Below are 16,760 nucleotides of genomic sequence, written 5' to 3'. Positions count from 1 at the left end.
GGGTGTATACCTGCATCTACCTCTAGATCGCTTGCTGAGGCTTCCCACTCAGTAGATGATTCTTGTGTTTTAGGGTAGGTGTTAGTGGGTCGTTGTTTGGTTTTAAATCTGAAAAATGTTCCACTTTTAAAATCCTCAAAATCACAGATGTATTTGTTATGTTTCCTGTCTTTAATGTCCTTGGTAAATTTGTCTATGTTGGTTTTTAATTTGCTCTCTAAGGTATCAAAATTGGGATTAGTTTGCCATTTACTTATGTCTGATAATAAGACTTTGATTTCGGCTTTTACTGTTTCCAATTTTTTGGTTTCATAATCTATTAATAGTTGCATTATTTGTGCAGAGCAATTAAGAAGATTTTTTTTCCCAGTTCTTAATGAGTGTAGTATCAGTGATTTGGTGTGAGGGAGGAAGCTTTACCCGTAGTCCTCTCAGTACTAGATCTGTTCTCAAGTAGTTTTCTAGGCTTGCTACCTCCCACCATATTTTGGCCCTAGAACTATAAGTTCTGTTTAGATCTCTGAAATATCCATTGATATCTGCTGAGGGTGTATCCTCATTGAGTATTGGGGTAGTGGAAAAAATTTCCTTAGCCTCATCCAGCCAATTGTCTAAATCTTGTCCATTAGCAAGGAAACCTGTCATGACGTTGTCATATGAGGTAATAGTTTACAAGGATCTGGAGTATTTAACCTTTTTAACTCTGTTGAGTTGGGAGCTGATCTCATAAATATAGAACAATAGCTGTTCAAATTGACCTTTATTAAACTTTAAAGGGGATGAGACCGCTCATCCTTTAGTATACATAAAATACACAAATACTAGGCAGGTGCTTATAGGGGACAGATAAATATATTTATAACAGTATGATCCAAGAAGGATCAGAAAGGGTCCCAATTGTATGTAGCACTCAATGCCGGAAACTAATGAACTGGATAACAGTGATCCAACAGGAAAATTACCTGTATAGGGAAATACTAGCCCTACAGAGACCAATAAGTCCAACAAAATAATAAAGTTTTATTAGTTTAAATACTCATTAAAAACACACATATATATCACTCAAACCTTTAAAAAAAAAAACATACAGAGGTGGCTATTCCAGTGCCTAATTGGGTTTCTAGTTCTCTTGTTTGTACATACGGTTATACCCCTACCCAAGACACCGCTCCCATTACAATATTTTTCAAACCACATTGCTGTAGCGGGGTACTCTACTATTATATAGTCAAATGTGACATGCACAGATTCAGGGGAATACTATTTCTTGAAGTTAAAAAAAAGGAAAGAATAGAGAACGAGATGCCAGCCCCATTTAAAGTCTCTGTGTATACTGAAAACTGTCCATCACACCAAAACCATGGTCTAATGATGTCAAAGTCCTGTTACAGCTTTTATGGGATTCATGAATTATTGTCCTCTGGATATTAATAATGTCATAACCTTGAACTTCTTATTGATACTGCTAGTAAATCAGTAGGTGAAACGTAACCCATGTTCATGACTTCATTTCACTGTAGTTTTGGTGAGATGGATGCTAGATTTTCAGTATACAGAAAAGTTTGATTTATGTCTTATTGTGTATGCTTTTATGCTTTGTATGTCACGTCTTTGTTCTGAGAATCCCCTTTGCATTCGAACCCTCAAATACCAATAACCTATGTGTGACAATACCATAATATCTTAAATTTACTATGTAAGCATCAAAATTAAATACATAAGAAAACTGCTTTCATATCAGATACACATTGAAACATACAGTAAGTGACCAGAAACCAGAAACGAAAGACCTGTGGAGTCATATAGCTTTCCTGTTTTACATAGCGGGTTAAAAATGGATGTGGCAAGCAGCATAATACCAAGGCTTGTTTCTTACCTATTACATGTTAAGACCTCTGGAAAACTGGCCACCTTGATAAATGTTCTTTCATAGAATCTATCCTCACTTGTAGTAGAATGTATTGTTGTAGAAGAACTACAGTCCTCCTTCTCTCCATGACTAAGAGATTCTATACTGTTAGAAGAAGAGCCTTCAAACATCTGGTTAGGCAAATGAGCTTGTTTATAGCTTTCATGCAATGAAGGATTTGATGCTCCATCTGCAAGAGGCTGTAACCATAAGCAAATAAGATGTAAGTGCACAATTTCTGGTTGTTCCTACAGGTCATTCAAATACTGTGTGTTTTTATATATATTTTGCCATATTAAACAAAAATTAACTTTGCAACTGGTGCAGAAAATGTATATGAATCCAAGAGGACAGAAAAGTATCATTGTATGTGGGGTTTGCTCTATGTGCATTCACATCATTTTTAGGCCTTTGTTTTTCCATGGAAACTCATTGTAATACTAGAATAAGCATTGCCAATTGATGCTTGCAGGCCAGTACTGTACATACATATGGTCTTTCATTCTTTAATTAAGCTAAAAAAAAGGCTGTCCTGCATCAGGCAAAAAAAACAGACAGACAACGTATCAACACAATAACCCTAAAGTAATGATCCTGTGAGACGTAAATGTTTTATTTTTACCTATGTATTTCTTATTTTATCTGGTTATGATGGCCTAAAAAAAAAAGTGAATATAAAAAAATATTTATAGATTCTAAGACTCGCCTTCTTCTGATAACAGATTAAAAATGGTAAAAACCTACACAAGCAATCCGTAACCATGGAAACACCCAATGTTAACAATATTATTTAAAAATATGTCTAATTACAAGAAATGGCCAACAGTCATTTAAAATTTCACATATTGATGCCATGGTAATTAGTTTGTCTTGGTGCAAGAAGGAACTTCCATTTATTAACACGGCACAATAAATAAACACATCATCGTCGTCTGATTACTTAAAAAAAAATATTATTTAAAGCAGCAATCCCAGCTAATTTCCCCCCCACATAATTGGAACCAGGGGACCCTGTGGTGCACGAGATAATGACCTTTTTTTGATGCAGTGCGCATGTAAACATCAATATTGCCACCATTATCATCCAATATGCAGCCATAACCAATGACACTGCGGCTTCCTGTTGAATCCTGATACATTTGGCAGCCATATTGTTTCCCCATAAGGGGAAGTTTAAACCACGTCAGTATCATGGAAGCCGGGGAGTCGCCAGAGCTGAAAAGAGCTTGGTTCAGTTTGGGTGGACCTTTTGGTTTCAATTATGTGAACAAAAGAGAAATTAAAATAATTGTGGGACTGCTGCAATACGTCTATGGTGAGATTCCATCCAAAATATAATGAGGGGTTAATGTATTTACCAACACACAGCCATGTAAATACGGGAACAAAGAATCAGAATTCTTACCCTAAACTTTTGATTTATGGGATAAATGACTTTTGCCTTTAAGGCAAATGCTGCAACGTCACTGTTTGAAAGATGTTTATCCTCCTGTGAACGGATAAGAACACAGAATATATTTTAAGAACCTTATTTTCAATTATTTGCAGAATTTAGTATACTGCTAAGAAAACACAGCTGGACAAAAAATGTAAAAGCGAGCGCTATCGTCAGAGACGAAATGCATTTGACAAAACACTGTATAAATATCAGAGCATTAAATAATAAACTGTGCTTATTTTTATGACAGGCAATGAGAATGCATAAAATATATGAACGCACCAGTGGGAAAGCAACATAAATAAGGCATGAAGCATTATCCCATTTATTCACACAAATAAAGCCTAACAGAGCGTAACATTATTACGTTGACGAAAGCTGTTCCTCAATTAATTATTATATGGCTGATTATCCTCTTCACTACCCATTAGGAGCACTGAGATTTACGTGGCCTGGTATTCTTCTAGGTGCATTTTCACAGACAAATAGTTTGAGTTCTCATGGATTACTTGCAAGTTAAAGCAGTTTGCACCTTTTGTCTCACCCACTACTTTTTGTTTAAAGCAACAGAACATGTAGCACTGAGCAATTTCATTTTTTTATTACGAGATTGAAGCAGGGGGTCTCCAGAGCTGAAAAGTGATAATTTAAGGCCCCCCTCCCCAGGGACCACCTGCTTCTAGAGCCACTTACCTCGGTAGGGGGTGCTGGAATCTGCAGCCAGGGAGCCGTGTGCCTAACATAATGGCGGCTTAAATGTCCCCTAGGCCAATAGGAAGCTATGATGTCCACCCTTGCAGCCAGGGCCGCCGACAGCTTTCCTGGGGCCCAGGACTAGAGTTTTCACTGGGCCCCCTTCCAGCGTGCCGGTGGCCTTGCAAGACCCTCTCTTTTTACCTCCTTGCTCTCACCCCCCACTCATCATGTATGTCTCTCCCCTCTCTCACTCCCCCCCTCTCTCTCTCCCCTGCAACATCCCCTATCTCCTATCACTATCCCCCCTCTCCACTAATCATTCAATGACTCCCCCTCTCACTCAATCTCGCCACCTCAATACCCCCTCCCCATCTGGCCACACACACACACACACACACACACACACACACACACACACACACACACACACACACACACACACACAATACTATATCCCTCCCCCCAAACTACAATAACACACTCACACTATTTACCCCCACAATACAATACTCCCCATAATACAAGAACCCCCCTCACATAATACAACACACACAATACAATAATCCCCTCTACAATAACCCCCCACCCACACAATACAACACACATAATACAACAAACACAATACAATAACCCCCCCACACATACAATACACACCCACTAATACAACTGACTCAGAGAAGCTGAACACCAGTAAATGGGGCTTGTACCTTCTCATCTCACCCCACTATAGTGTGACCCATAGGGGATAGACACCCTATCACCGTGTGGCCACGCCCTGCACCGGTTCCTCAATGCAAGTTGCTCAGAGTGGCCAACTTCCTACTGCGGGGATGTTACTGTGTCTCCATAGCAATGGACAACACATACAGACACATACACTTACCTTGGAGCTGATCTAAGTCAGATCTTTGGTGCCGTTAGTACATGTGCGGGCCCAGCAACTTCCGGTTGGGCCCAGCTTCCCATACGCACCGAAGGTGAAGAAACAGGCCCCAGGCCCGGCAGGAATGGGATAACTGGAACATCTGGGGAGAATTGGGGCCTGGTGGCAGAGGCCCGGCAGCCAGATGCATAAGTTGGGTTGGACCCAACTTCCAGCGCCGGATGGCTGGGACCCCCACAGCCACCAGACCCAGTACAGTTTTCCCAGCTCTCCCCCCTGTTGGCGTCCCTGCTTATGGCTTCCTATTGGCCCGCGTGACCGGATCCTTTAAACTTCAGAGATACTGACACCACCTATGGAGGCAAGTATCTCTGGAAGAAGGAGGTCCCGGAGCTGAAATTAATACAGTTCCTATGGAGGCAAGTATCTCTGGATGAAGGAGGTCCCGGAGCTGAAATTAATGCAGTTCCTATGGAGGCAAGTATCTCTGGATGAAGGAGGTCCCAGAGCTGAAATTAATGCAGTTAAGCTCCAGAAACCCTCTGCTTCAATCCTGTAATGAAAATAATAATAATAATTTAAATCACGCAGTGCTATATGGTTTTGCTACTTTAAAAGATGGGAAACCCTGGTTCCTGGGATACTTACTGGTGTTTAGTCCCCTCTGGGTAAACAAAATGGCAGATTAAATCTCCTGGATCAGAACGGCAAATAGGTGCTGGCAATGTCATCTGTTTCAGCTTCCTCTTGGCCCACGTGAATCGTGTGGATTTAATTAACAGCAAATAACAACTTTACTGGTAAACATCTATAAAAAAAAATGGGGGGCCCCAAAGCCGAAAATAGCGCAGGTTAGCAACTGGGACCCTCGATTCCCATCTTTAAAAGAAAAAAAAAGGGGAAGGGCAGGATTGCGGCTTCAAAATGAATTTTAATGTACATTATATAAGTGTTTTTACAGCTTTATAAAATTATATTATGCGTTGGTTTCCAAAAATGTAATCTAAAACTCTCAAGTACCGTAAGTGACTGCTTAAACCCTTCAATAGTAGCCTGTGCTAGGAATTGTAGCCGGATACAAGCACATACATTGTAAATAGTAACTGGGCGAAATAGTGGCCGCGCGAGCCTGCGCGATACCAGCCTAGGTCTAAATCAAAGAGAATAACGGCAAACATGTTTACCAGCGCTGTCGCTGTTCATTTTAGAAGTGCTGTTTATTAACGTTTTTGTTACAATTATGGCTACAAAACATCATTTTTCAATATAATTTAAAGTGAATGCGTAAAATACACAGAGTAAAACAATGAAGAGGCTGCAGCTGGTAGATTTGAATTCGGTCCTAAAAATGTATTCGTGAACGGCACAAGATGAAGGAAAAATTGGAAAAACCTGATCAAAGCAAGAAAACTTTTAAAACCAGAGACAGAACATGAAACAGACAGAGCTCAGTGCACATCCAGTGAAACTTATACACGGTACAGTGCCTAATTATATATGTATAGATATCTATTAAATAAAATGGTCTTTTAGTTTAACATTTTGACCAAAGTGTTGGGGGTTCAATATGAGCTTGTAGGTGTCCTGTATGTTTTACAAAGCAAGAAAACACAATGTTTGGATGGATGGTGCAGGCAGAAAGCCAGTAAGTGAAGAAACGGAGGAACATCTGATAGATTAGAGGGCAGCACATATGGAACGTCGGCTTAGTGTGTCAAGAAAAATGATTCGAAGACAGGCTGAGTTATTGCTGTACATGACAAGAAACAAGAACGTTTTATTGCAAGTACAGGGTTGCTACGTGGCTTTACGAAAAGGAAGCAATTATCACTGAGAGAAAAACTACAGCAGCACAAACTGTATTGACAGAGTTGATCCAAGGAGGATCAGAAAGATTCCCTCTATTATTAGCACTCAAAGCTGGGTATAAGTAGCCGGACTATAGTGGTCCAACAGATAATTACTATTATTAGGTCTATTGACCCATTAAATACCGGGAAGATCAAAAAACAAAAAAGTTTTATTAAATTCAAATATTGGCTAAAAACACATCTATACATTCATCCTTTAAAAAGAACTCCATAATAGAGTGGCTGTGTATGCAACCATCAAAGTTAGGTGTAACTTTCTATCGTAAATTCTGGCTGCTCTGGCATTAGCAGATAGGAAATTATGGTGTATACTTTCACTTCAAGTAAGGACTGATTTAGTCCATCATCATACTAGTACTCATGATTTCATATGCTCAGACCACAATCTATGGTAGGTATTTAGGAGTATCACGTGTAGTGGTAACTGAATTAGTTATCACATTCATATACTATATACAAAGGGATAGACGCGATTGGATATGAATTCCCAATGGGAATGTATAAATGTTTCTCTCCTGTATGATATCCAAAAGCGCGTCTATATATTCCGTATAGGAAAGTATATCTTTAGTTGTATATAGATCCCCACGGTGTCATCTCAATAATGACTGGCATATATACACATAATAACATGAATATCCTGTGAGAGTACACTTCCTACATCAGATACTTCTACTGATCTAACCGTGATCAGTGTAGGAGCACCCCAAAGTACGTGCATTCGTCACGGATAGAAAACAGATTCGACCTCAGCGGGTCAAATAGCAAGGATAGCGCTGTCGGTAATACAAGCATGTCCGCTGGCACAGTGGGCGGCTTATCAGAGAGCATAGCTAAGAGCTATGTATAATGTGGATGGTGTAACAGTGATTCCCTGTTGCATAGTGAGACTGGGAAATCCTGTCCACACAGACTGATATAGCACGGAGGAGGTTAATCCCAAAGCAGGCCATCTGGACTAATCTCAGCTGACTCGTTAGAGTATATAAACCCACAGAGTCCTCTAGCACAAAGGGAGAATCTGTTCTGCCAGAGAGATCCCAGGGGAAGAGAGGCTCTGTTCCAGGCAACCCCGGTCCCTGGAACCCACCAGAAGGAACCCCCACAGACCCTGGACTGACATAGAGAGCACCCAGCCTACATGCACCTCTCTATTGGACTTATGACACAATCTTGGTAAAAGGTCTAGCCTACCAGCCCTCAGATAGGGACTGCTGAAGTTAGTCAGTCCCCTGCATGGGGTTAGGCCTGGATATTGTTTTCTATTCTAATTTGCTTTCTTTTTAAAACTGCTGGCTAATAAAACCTACACTTATTTTCACCTAAAAACATCTCCGCTATGTTACCCTTTGCACACATCTCCTACCATGGCTGATGAAGGCAACATAGCATACACGAAGGGTGGATAATTGAAGCCGCCATCATGCCAGCTATTTGTCTCATGGGTAAAGAAGGCGTGGGAAGATATTGATACTGAAATCATAAAACGTTCCTTCAAATTCTACGCACTTTACGATCAAACCCAACGCTGCTAAAGATGACTTTATACACTGCTTCCACAAAGATCAACCTTGTGCAGATGGAAGAGCTGTACTAAAAAGGCTGCCATGGAGAATATGGCTGGAATAACAGCTCCCTCAGCAGAGGAGGAGGAGGACGTTGACCAACTGGATTAAAATGAACAGTTTGTATGTGCAAGTGATCAAGAAGATGCCAGTGACCGTTCATCTGACGATACTAGTATTTGGCAAAAAATGATGACATATCAGTTTTAAAAATTGTCCTAATATTAATAGAAGCAGATTCTTTTTAATTTACCTACCGAAAATGACGGAAATATTGTATTATTGCCCATACCGCTGAAATCTTTTATAGTTCAAAAACAGTTAAAAATCCATATTTTATTTATTTTGAACATTATTTTATACTTTATTTGAACGTTATTTTTTATCTCATTTGTAGCCGGGGCTTAAATAGTAGCCTGTACTCGAATTGTAGCCGGGTACAAGCACAAAAATTGTAAATAGTAGCCCGGGCTATTATTCAAACATTTACGCTACAATATGATTGGTCTTCATAGCAGAGCGCTATGTACATATATGGCGCTATATAAATAAAGATATACATACATCCCCCCCCCCTCAAGCCCTTAAACGCTCCCATCACGCAAACATGCAGGACACAGATCTCCTCAAGTACAGGCGCGCATGATGTCGCAAGCTCTGTTGCGAGCATGTGCCTAGTATGTACGTGGCCTAAGTAGGCTGTCTGTCTGTGCGGTGTGTAAGGCTGTGGTCAGGCAGGGAGTGAGCGCGCTGGCGCTCGTGCGCGGTGACATCACGCGATCTGCTGGGCCGGGCGATTTATGGCCAGCTTGTTGCGCACGCAGGGGGTGGAGGGGGTCGGAGGGGGCACGGCCATGACGTCACGGAGCTGTTCACCCTCTTTGGGCGAACCTCTCACGTGACTCGCCAGCGAGCGGCATAATCAAATTTGCTTGCCTCTGCAAGCAGCTAAGTGCCATGCATGCGCAGGTGCTCGCTCATGTGCCCGCTCAGCGTCACCCTGGACGAGGCCTAAGTGTCTGTCAGTGTGCTGTGTCACTGTGTGCATGTGTTGGGGTGGGGAGGGGACGAAGTTGGAAGAATTTGCCCCGGGCGCGCAAAAACACCTAGTTACTCCTCTGTATACCGGACACCAGGGGTTATTTGTTATGCAAAATGTGTTCTGTACAGCTGCAGCGTAGTATCTTACTGTAAACTGTAGGGATGTGTGAAACTACGGTGTCCAGACATCCTGCATTTTCCAGTATTGCCACAGTTTTTGGGCTTGTGTCCCAGTATCCTGACAACTTTTTCAAAAGTCCCAAAACATCCCGTGTTTGACGCCGATCGCGAATGGGCTGCTGGCAACAGGTGATCATGGGCATGCTCAATTGGCTCATGATGGCCGTGCATGCGCGAATGGCCCAAGCCGATCGCTGGGCTGGCAAGAGCCAATTCAGCGCATGGGTGATTGGCTCTTGCCGGCAGGTTATGCACAATCGGCTCTTGTTAGCCGTTCGGCTGTTACCCATCCCGCATGTTCGAAAATTGTCCAATTTTTAACTGGGGGAAAAATAGTCACCCTATGTTAAAGCAGCAGTTCAAGCAATATCCTACATGTGCAGTTTTGTTTTTATAAATCAGTTCTGTACTATGAGAAAATACTTGTAGCATTTAAAAAAAAAAATGTATTCTAATGTAACAGGCATTTTTGTTCTTATAGCAACCATATACAACATCACATCCCCTTCTTAAACAGCATCACCTTTTTGAGCCCTGCCCGCTCTAGCAGTGAACCAATTGAATCTAGTGCCTGCCTGGTCACATGATCTTCCTCACAGAACTTTGGCTGTCAGTGCAGCAGAAGAGAACCCAAGATACATTTAGTGAACCCCCCACCCAAATTTCAGCGATCGATTACAGGAGAACGGATCGATCATCAACTTATCTAATCACTTGTCAGTGTGTAGATTGTATTGATGCACATATTGAATGGAAATGTTTAGTTTTTTAATGACAGCTTGAACTGCAGCTTTAAACACATCAGCAGTCAACACAAGCTTAAACATCAAAGAAGTGAGAAGGGCACAAGCAACAGCACTGCTGGGGAAGGCTCAATTACATGTACTAAATCGATCAGGTGGTGATGAAGGTCAATAGTGATGATGATGAGGAGGCCGCTCCAGCACAAAGTATTACTATCAGTGGATAGCATAAGCAAGGGTCCTCCATCTAGATACAGTAGCTACCCTACTTGCCCCCTCACTCTCCCGAACAAACACGTAAAGGGTTAAACTGCAGACACAGTTTTAGAGTGATCCATAAACTTTTGATCAAAATGTTCAAATCAAAGTAAAAAAAAAAATGAAAAATATTCAAAAAAGTAAAAGTCGCAAGGGCGAATATTTCACAACTTAAAAAAAGAGAAAATAGCACATTTTGATCCATGTGGGCTGTTTTGATAGAACTGTTGGATCTAAAACTTTGATCAAATGTGTCACTTTTTTTAAAATAACTTTTTGAAAAAGTTCAAATGAAAAAGTGGCAAAGTTAATCTTGACAAGTTTGCACATCTGTAAAACGGAAACAATTAGACGGCCCGAAAGAAAAGTGAAGATGCAGAAAGAAGGCGTACTTCAACTATTGGTTTCTGATTTGTCGCCTGTGAGCAGGTCTTCCCTTTCCAGTTTGAATGAGTTTCACAAACGTGTCCACTTATGCCGGAGCTGCTGCTTTCAAGAATTATCCCAGAGTCCTTTTCCTAAAGTAAATGAAAAAAACAAAACAATGTAATCAATAAATATATAAGCAGTTACACATTATAACTTCATGTGCAGGTATGGGAGAAGGAGTGGCTCGGTGTGTAAAGACACTGACTGGCACTGAGTATGGAAAGCCTGCTTCAATTCCCTGTGTCAGCTTCTTGTGACCTTGGGCAAGTCACCTTATCTCCCTGTGCCTCAGGCACCAAAAACATAGCATTTTAGCATTTATCTGCTTATTTTGAGTTTTTTGTTCCCAGAATTATGAAAAAAAAATATAAAAGCAAGACCAAACGAATCTAGTTTTGACAAAACACGAGTGAAACAGCTCATTTAACTACTGTTTGTATTGAAACAGAAAATAATGGTTGAAATTAACTGAAGCACATCTCAATCTTTTATGCTAAGAATCATGTATAATGTATAAAGGAATCACATATTAATGATACTGTATATAAATAATTTTTTTTTTGGTTCATACACATTTAAATTGCATTTTAACATCTACTACAGTAGTTCCAAGTACTAGTAGCTGTATTGGTCCTGGAGAAAAGGCGATTTGATGTACTGTAGGTTATAATACCTTATTGCAGAACAACATTAGAATGTCTGCTAAAAGGTATCACACACACACACACACACACACACACACAAAACATCGAATGTATACATGACCATAACTGTACTCTCTATTCACATTTTCTTCCTTGTATGATTGGATCATATATTCAGTTAATTTAGATGTCAAGTAACTCACTGACTGTTGTTAAAATGTACTTAAAATGTAATAAAAATAAAATAAATTACAAAAATGGAAATCAGCCTGTCAGTAAGACAATTAGCAGAAATAACAGGAGATGAACTGTGTCACACATTTCGTTGGCCTTTGGAAGCCTGTATATTTTTCAGACCAAATGTAAACAGATTCCCATTTTTTTTAAAACAAACACAAACGGACAGTTATGTTCAGGGTTCTAAAACATGACCTTTGCATGAACCTCTTCAAAGTTAATAATCATGTGGAGGAACACAAATACTCACAGCATCAATATACTAATATGTACATGTAGCCCCTGTAAGGAATAGTGGGCTACCTATCCTTCTACTACTGGAGTAAGCCCTGGTAAGGGCAGGCGCCAGTAGTAATCATGGGTTTTCCCCCCACATCAAGCCATGCCTTGCTGTGATAGAGGTAGGCCCCTGACTCTGTGGCAGGCCTGAGACAGATGGGAGGTCCTGCTGACATCATAAGGGGCAGGGCTGTATCTATTTAGTGGCCTGTTCCTGTGTGTCTGGGTTCAGTCTGTGGATGTTCAGTTAGTGGGAGAGTCAGTCTGTTGGGGAGTTGAGTCTGTTGGAGTTGTGAGAGTGGAGAGTGCTGGAACAGAGAGAGCATGGGCTGAGAGTTCAAGGAAACAGGAGAGAAGACTCAGAGCCCAGTCTGAGTAGAGCTGATACAGCTGTGGTGGACCAATGCCCCTCACCCTGCTGAGGAGGTGAGGGGGGGGAAAGATCTACCCTCACCCAGAGAGTACATCCTGGAGGTGGGGGTTGGGGCACTGAAGCCCCAAACAGTCCATCCTGCTAGGGTACAGCCTGGAGGAGAGGAGTGGAGGAATACACCTGTACATTTGGAATCACTGCTGTACATGAACTGCTGCTGTTGCTGTGTGCGATATTAAGGACAATAAAGAGATTGCTGTTTTACATAAAGACTGTGTGAGATTGGAATCTCTCGCCCTGGGACCAGGTCTTTCTCTCGGAAGATTCCAGCCTATTCCCTAGGTTTCGCCAGAGAAGGGAGGCGCTGCACCACCACCACTAAAGATGAAGGCATATACCCCAGAAGCCTGGTCCTGTCATCCCCCACACCAACGCGGGAGACTCAGGCCCTCCTGTTCCAAGCAGGTATGCACCACCATAGTACATGTAGCCAGCCCTCAATACACCTTAGAGGTCCAATCTGCGACCGGGGGGGGGGGGGGGAGAGGGAACATGGGCTACATACAAATAATATTCAGGCTCCCGTGAGTGTGTTCCCGGGACTGAGCAGTCCAGCAGGTTGGTTAGATTTGGAGGGGGCAGGTTGTTGTCAGGGAGGGGGCTCTGAGCACTGCAGGTCACTATTGCTGCTGAGCCCCGAAAGTAGGGTTGCCAGATGTCTAGTATTGAACTGGCCAGCCCGGTATTTGGTTACTCTGTCCGGTAAAAAATGAGAGATAATACTGGACATGTATGTGTGTGGTATTACAAACGGAATTAGTAACCAATTGTGGGATTTCCCCGAAAAGGGAAATCTCTCTTCTTGAGAGAGCTGGGCAGCTTCCTCCATCCTGATTGGCTGCATTACACAGCAGCAGCCAATCAGGATGGAGGTGGCAGGAGCCTGGGGGTGGGGCCAAAGAGGGGAAGAAAAGCATAGAGCAGAGAGGTGAGGCTGTGTCCTGTGTCTATTTGTTCTGTCTTGTCCTGGGGTGTGTGTGTGTGTTTTTCTCAGGCTGTCCTGTGGGGGTAATAATGAGAAGGAGGGAGAGTGAGAGGATGAAGGGGGGGAGGGGTTAGAGAGGAGGGGGTGAGAGGATTAAGGGAGGGCAGGGTGAGAGAGGATGAAGGGAGGGAGGTTAGAGGATGAGGGGAGGGGGGTGAGAGGATGAAGGGAGGGGGGGGGTGAGAGGATGAAGGGAGGGGTGTGAGAGGATGAAGGGAAGGGGTGAGAGGATGAAGGGAAGAGGTGATAATGACAGGGAGGGGTGAGAGGATGAAGGGAGGGGGGATGAGAGAGGATGAAGGGTTGGGGGGTGAGAGGATGAAGGGTGAGGGGGTGAGAGGATGAGGATGAGGGGAGAGAGAGAGAGGATGAGGAGGGGTCCAACAATCTTGAAATTTGTGGGAGGAACAATAAGATCAGTATTGCTCGCCATGTATAGTATGACTGCAGGTAAGTTAGTTATAAATGATCTGACCATTACGTAATTTGTTCTGAATGTCACTCCAAGCATGCACCAATTTGCACTATTTCATATTCTATTTCCTAAAAAAATCCTCGGAAGGGCACTTCCTCCCAAAACTCCTCCCCAGATTTTTTACGAAATAGAATATAAATTGGTGAATACTTGGAGTGAAATTTAGAAAAAATTACAGCCAGGTCATTTATAAACAACATTCTTCCTCACCAACGATTCTCGCGCGCGTCGTACCTTTCACCATTGTGTCCAGTATTTTTGGACAAGCCACCTGGCAACCCAACCCGAAAGTGGTCGGACAAGATGGGCCCTAACAGACTTAACCAGTAAGGCTCTTCCTCCACAGGGCCCAGACGCTTCAACCCTTATTTTTTTAATGGCCCTGATTAATTATTTATCAAACTGCATGTCATGCCATTGTCTGAACGGCAACATTATCCAGTGTCTGAATAACAGCACTGATCTGCTAAAAGTGAGAGCAAAAATAAAAGCTGCAGAAGAGAGCTCATGAAAAAAATTTGAGAACCAATGTTAACAGGAACCACCAATGGTCTATGGAACACAGTCCAGAACTACAGCTGCAGTCACTACAATGTAGTGATGACAGCAACAAATTGCAGACCAATGTATTATTAAATGAATGAGAATAAATCTGTACAACAGTATACAGGAATTCCACTTCTGGTCACCTCAAGAAAACCCGTTTTCAGTTGGTATCTTCCTTAACTTTTACACCCACCATAAAGTATCATATTGATAAGAAATAATTCTATAGTATAAACAGCTTTCAAATAATTTGGCCCGCGGTAACTTCTTACAGCTGAGCTGGTTCTAACCATAAAGTTGGACTTTTTTTGATTAAAGCTTTTAGTTGGCTCAAGGAGTCATGCGTCTATCTACTTTTAATAGGAAGAATATCAATTGACATCAAAGTTCAGCACCGTTCTTCAGACTAAAAGTACAGCAAGGGATTTCTACTTTTTCATTAAAACTTTATAATGCTCAACATTTACTCTTCTTCTCTGACTTCCACCTCCAAGGTTTCTCTACAACGATGTTCAGAACTACAAAGCAGTGAGAGGCAAAATTAAATGTGACAACTTGTGCCCGTAACAGTTCTCCCATGTATCTTCACCTCACGTCTACAATACTTTTAATGCATTTAATATTCTCTAAATGTCTCACTTCCACTCTACTAGCTGTCACTTGACCTATGTTACATTGTTCCTAAATCTTGCTACTTTGGCTAGTCACTCAGTCTTCTGGTTTTAATGAGTTGGTTTCTATTAAGAAGTCTTCTCGCTGGTTCCCAGCTTTAGATTGCATAACCAGTATAACCATCATGACATCCTGACACAAAAAGGTTGAAACAGCTGTCTGTGAGTAGTTTTACTGGCTATGTACTTCTTTAACCGAGGCTGTGCTGAGAAGCTGTGTAATGCGGCAGGCATACGCTCATAGGGTTTGCATATGTAAAAATGGATAAGAAGCAAAAAGTGACTCCTTTGCATGATATTTCCCAGAATCCCTGGCTGCAGTGTAAGTACAGTATATTAAGAGATCATGGGGAAAGGCAGGACTGCAGACCTGTCTGAGACACGTGAATGTGCTCACACCTAATACTTGTATTTGCTCTCGCTGGTTACGAACTTTCCATCTTTGCCACTGAAACCTTTTTCTATCACATCCTACATTTGCTCCTCTCCCTTTCCCGTTTTGATGTCTCACCGCCTTTCAATATTATTCATTGAACCCATATTGGTGACTAAGTATTTAACTATATAATATGTCAAGTTAGATGTAGCACCGCGTGGAGGATCTGGACCCTTAGGCGAGAGGGGATTGCTGTCGGAGGCCCCGCGGTGTGGAACCTGTTTCAGCCTAATTCCGCCAGTTGCACCGGGATACTGGAGTACTCAGGAAGATACCCAACATTTCACAGGGGGGTAGTGGACCCCATCAGGGTTTCAGGTGGCATGGGCACGCTCAGTACTTTGAGGGAACCACCATTATTATTATGTATAACCGTGTATTGTTATGTTGGGGTCATTATACTATGTATGAGTAAAAAATGTGTTTATATATGTTGGTTGCATTATTATTAGTAAGTATTGTGTCCTATGAGGAGTCAATCCCGCCTACGCTGGGATCCTCTTAGGTGGAGGCACTGCACCGTGAGAGATAGCATCCCAGGCTCCCCAGGAGCAGAGGCTAAGGCTGAGTCCCCGCTGGCACTGAGCGCGCTCATGCTTGGAGAGCGCTCCAAGCATGAGCGCCGGGTGTCCTGCATGTACGTGCGCGCGGGAGGAGGGGGGGCATTGTGGGTTGTTGAGCGCACGGGAAAGTATATGTTTTTTGTTTACTTAAGCGCAGGTGAGCATGTGTGCCCGCGCACGAGCACACGTGCACAGCGTGAGCGGAGACTTACATATAGCTATATATGTAAGTAACCGCCACAAGCGCCTCCCGCTCAGCGCTTGCGGGGACGCAACCTTAGGCTTCCTGCTAGCCTCACAAGTACAGCAGCGGGCGTAATCACCCGCAATTTATATGCAAAAAAAAAATGCATATGCAATTTATATACAAGTTACATTAAATTTTGTGCCCAAGAGTGGCTAAGAAGCTGAGCACCATTTTTCTCTCTGGACTTTACTTGGGTTCTCCAAAAATACTGGACACAATAGTGAAAGGTGC

The 16,760-nt window shown here is 42.3% G+C and overlaps 1 protein-coding gene across 2 annotated transcripts in view; it reads right to left on the bottom strand.

Moving 5' to 3' along the window:
• EVC (EvC ciliary complex subunit 1) overlaps nt 1-16,760 on the bottom strand; it is a 182,550-nt gene that overhangs the window by 137,177 nt on the left and 28,613 nt on the right. For both annotated transcript variants that reach the window (XM_075569590.1, XM_075569600.1), the window contains exons 2-4: nt 10,977-11,102; nt 3,315-3,398; nt 1,877-2,109 (exon numbers count right to left, since the gene is read on the bottom strand). In XM_075569590.1, coding sequence (XP_075425705.1) covers nt 1,877-2,109; nt 3,315-3,398; nt 10,977-11,102 — 443 coding nt within the window. The remainder of the gene's footprint in view (nt 1-1,876; nt 2,110-3,314; nt 3,399-10,976; nt 11,103-16,760) is intronic.

Source organism: Ascaphus truei, chromosome 1 (genome assembly GCF_040206685.1).
Source record: "Ascaphus truei isolate aAscTru1 chromosome 1, aAscTru1.hap1, whole genome shotgun sequence".
Classification (NCBI taxonomy): domain Eukaryota; kingdom Metazoa; phylum Chordata; class Amphibia; order Anura; family Ascaphidae; genus Ascaphus; species Ascaphus truei.
This window is presented reverse-complemented; position numbering and strand designations above follow the sequence as displayed.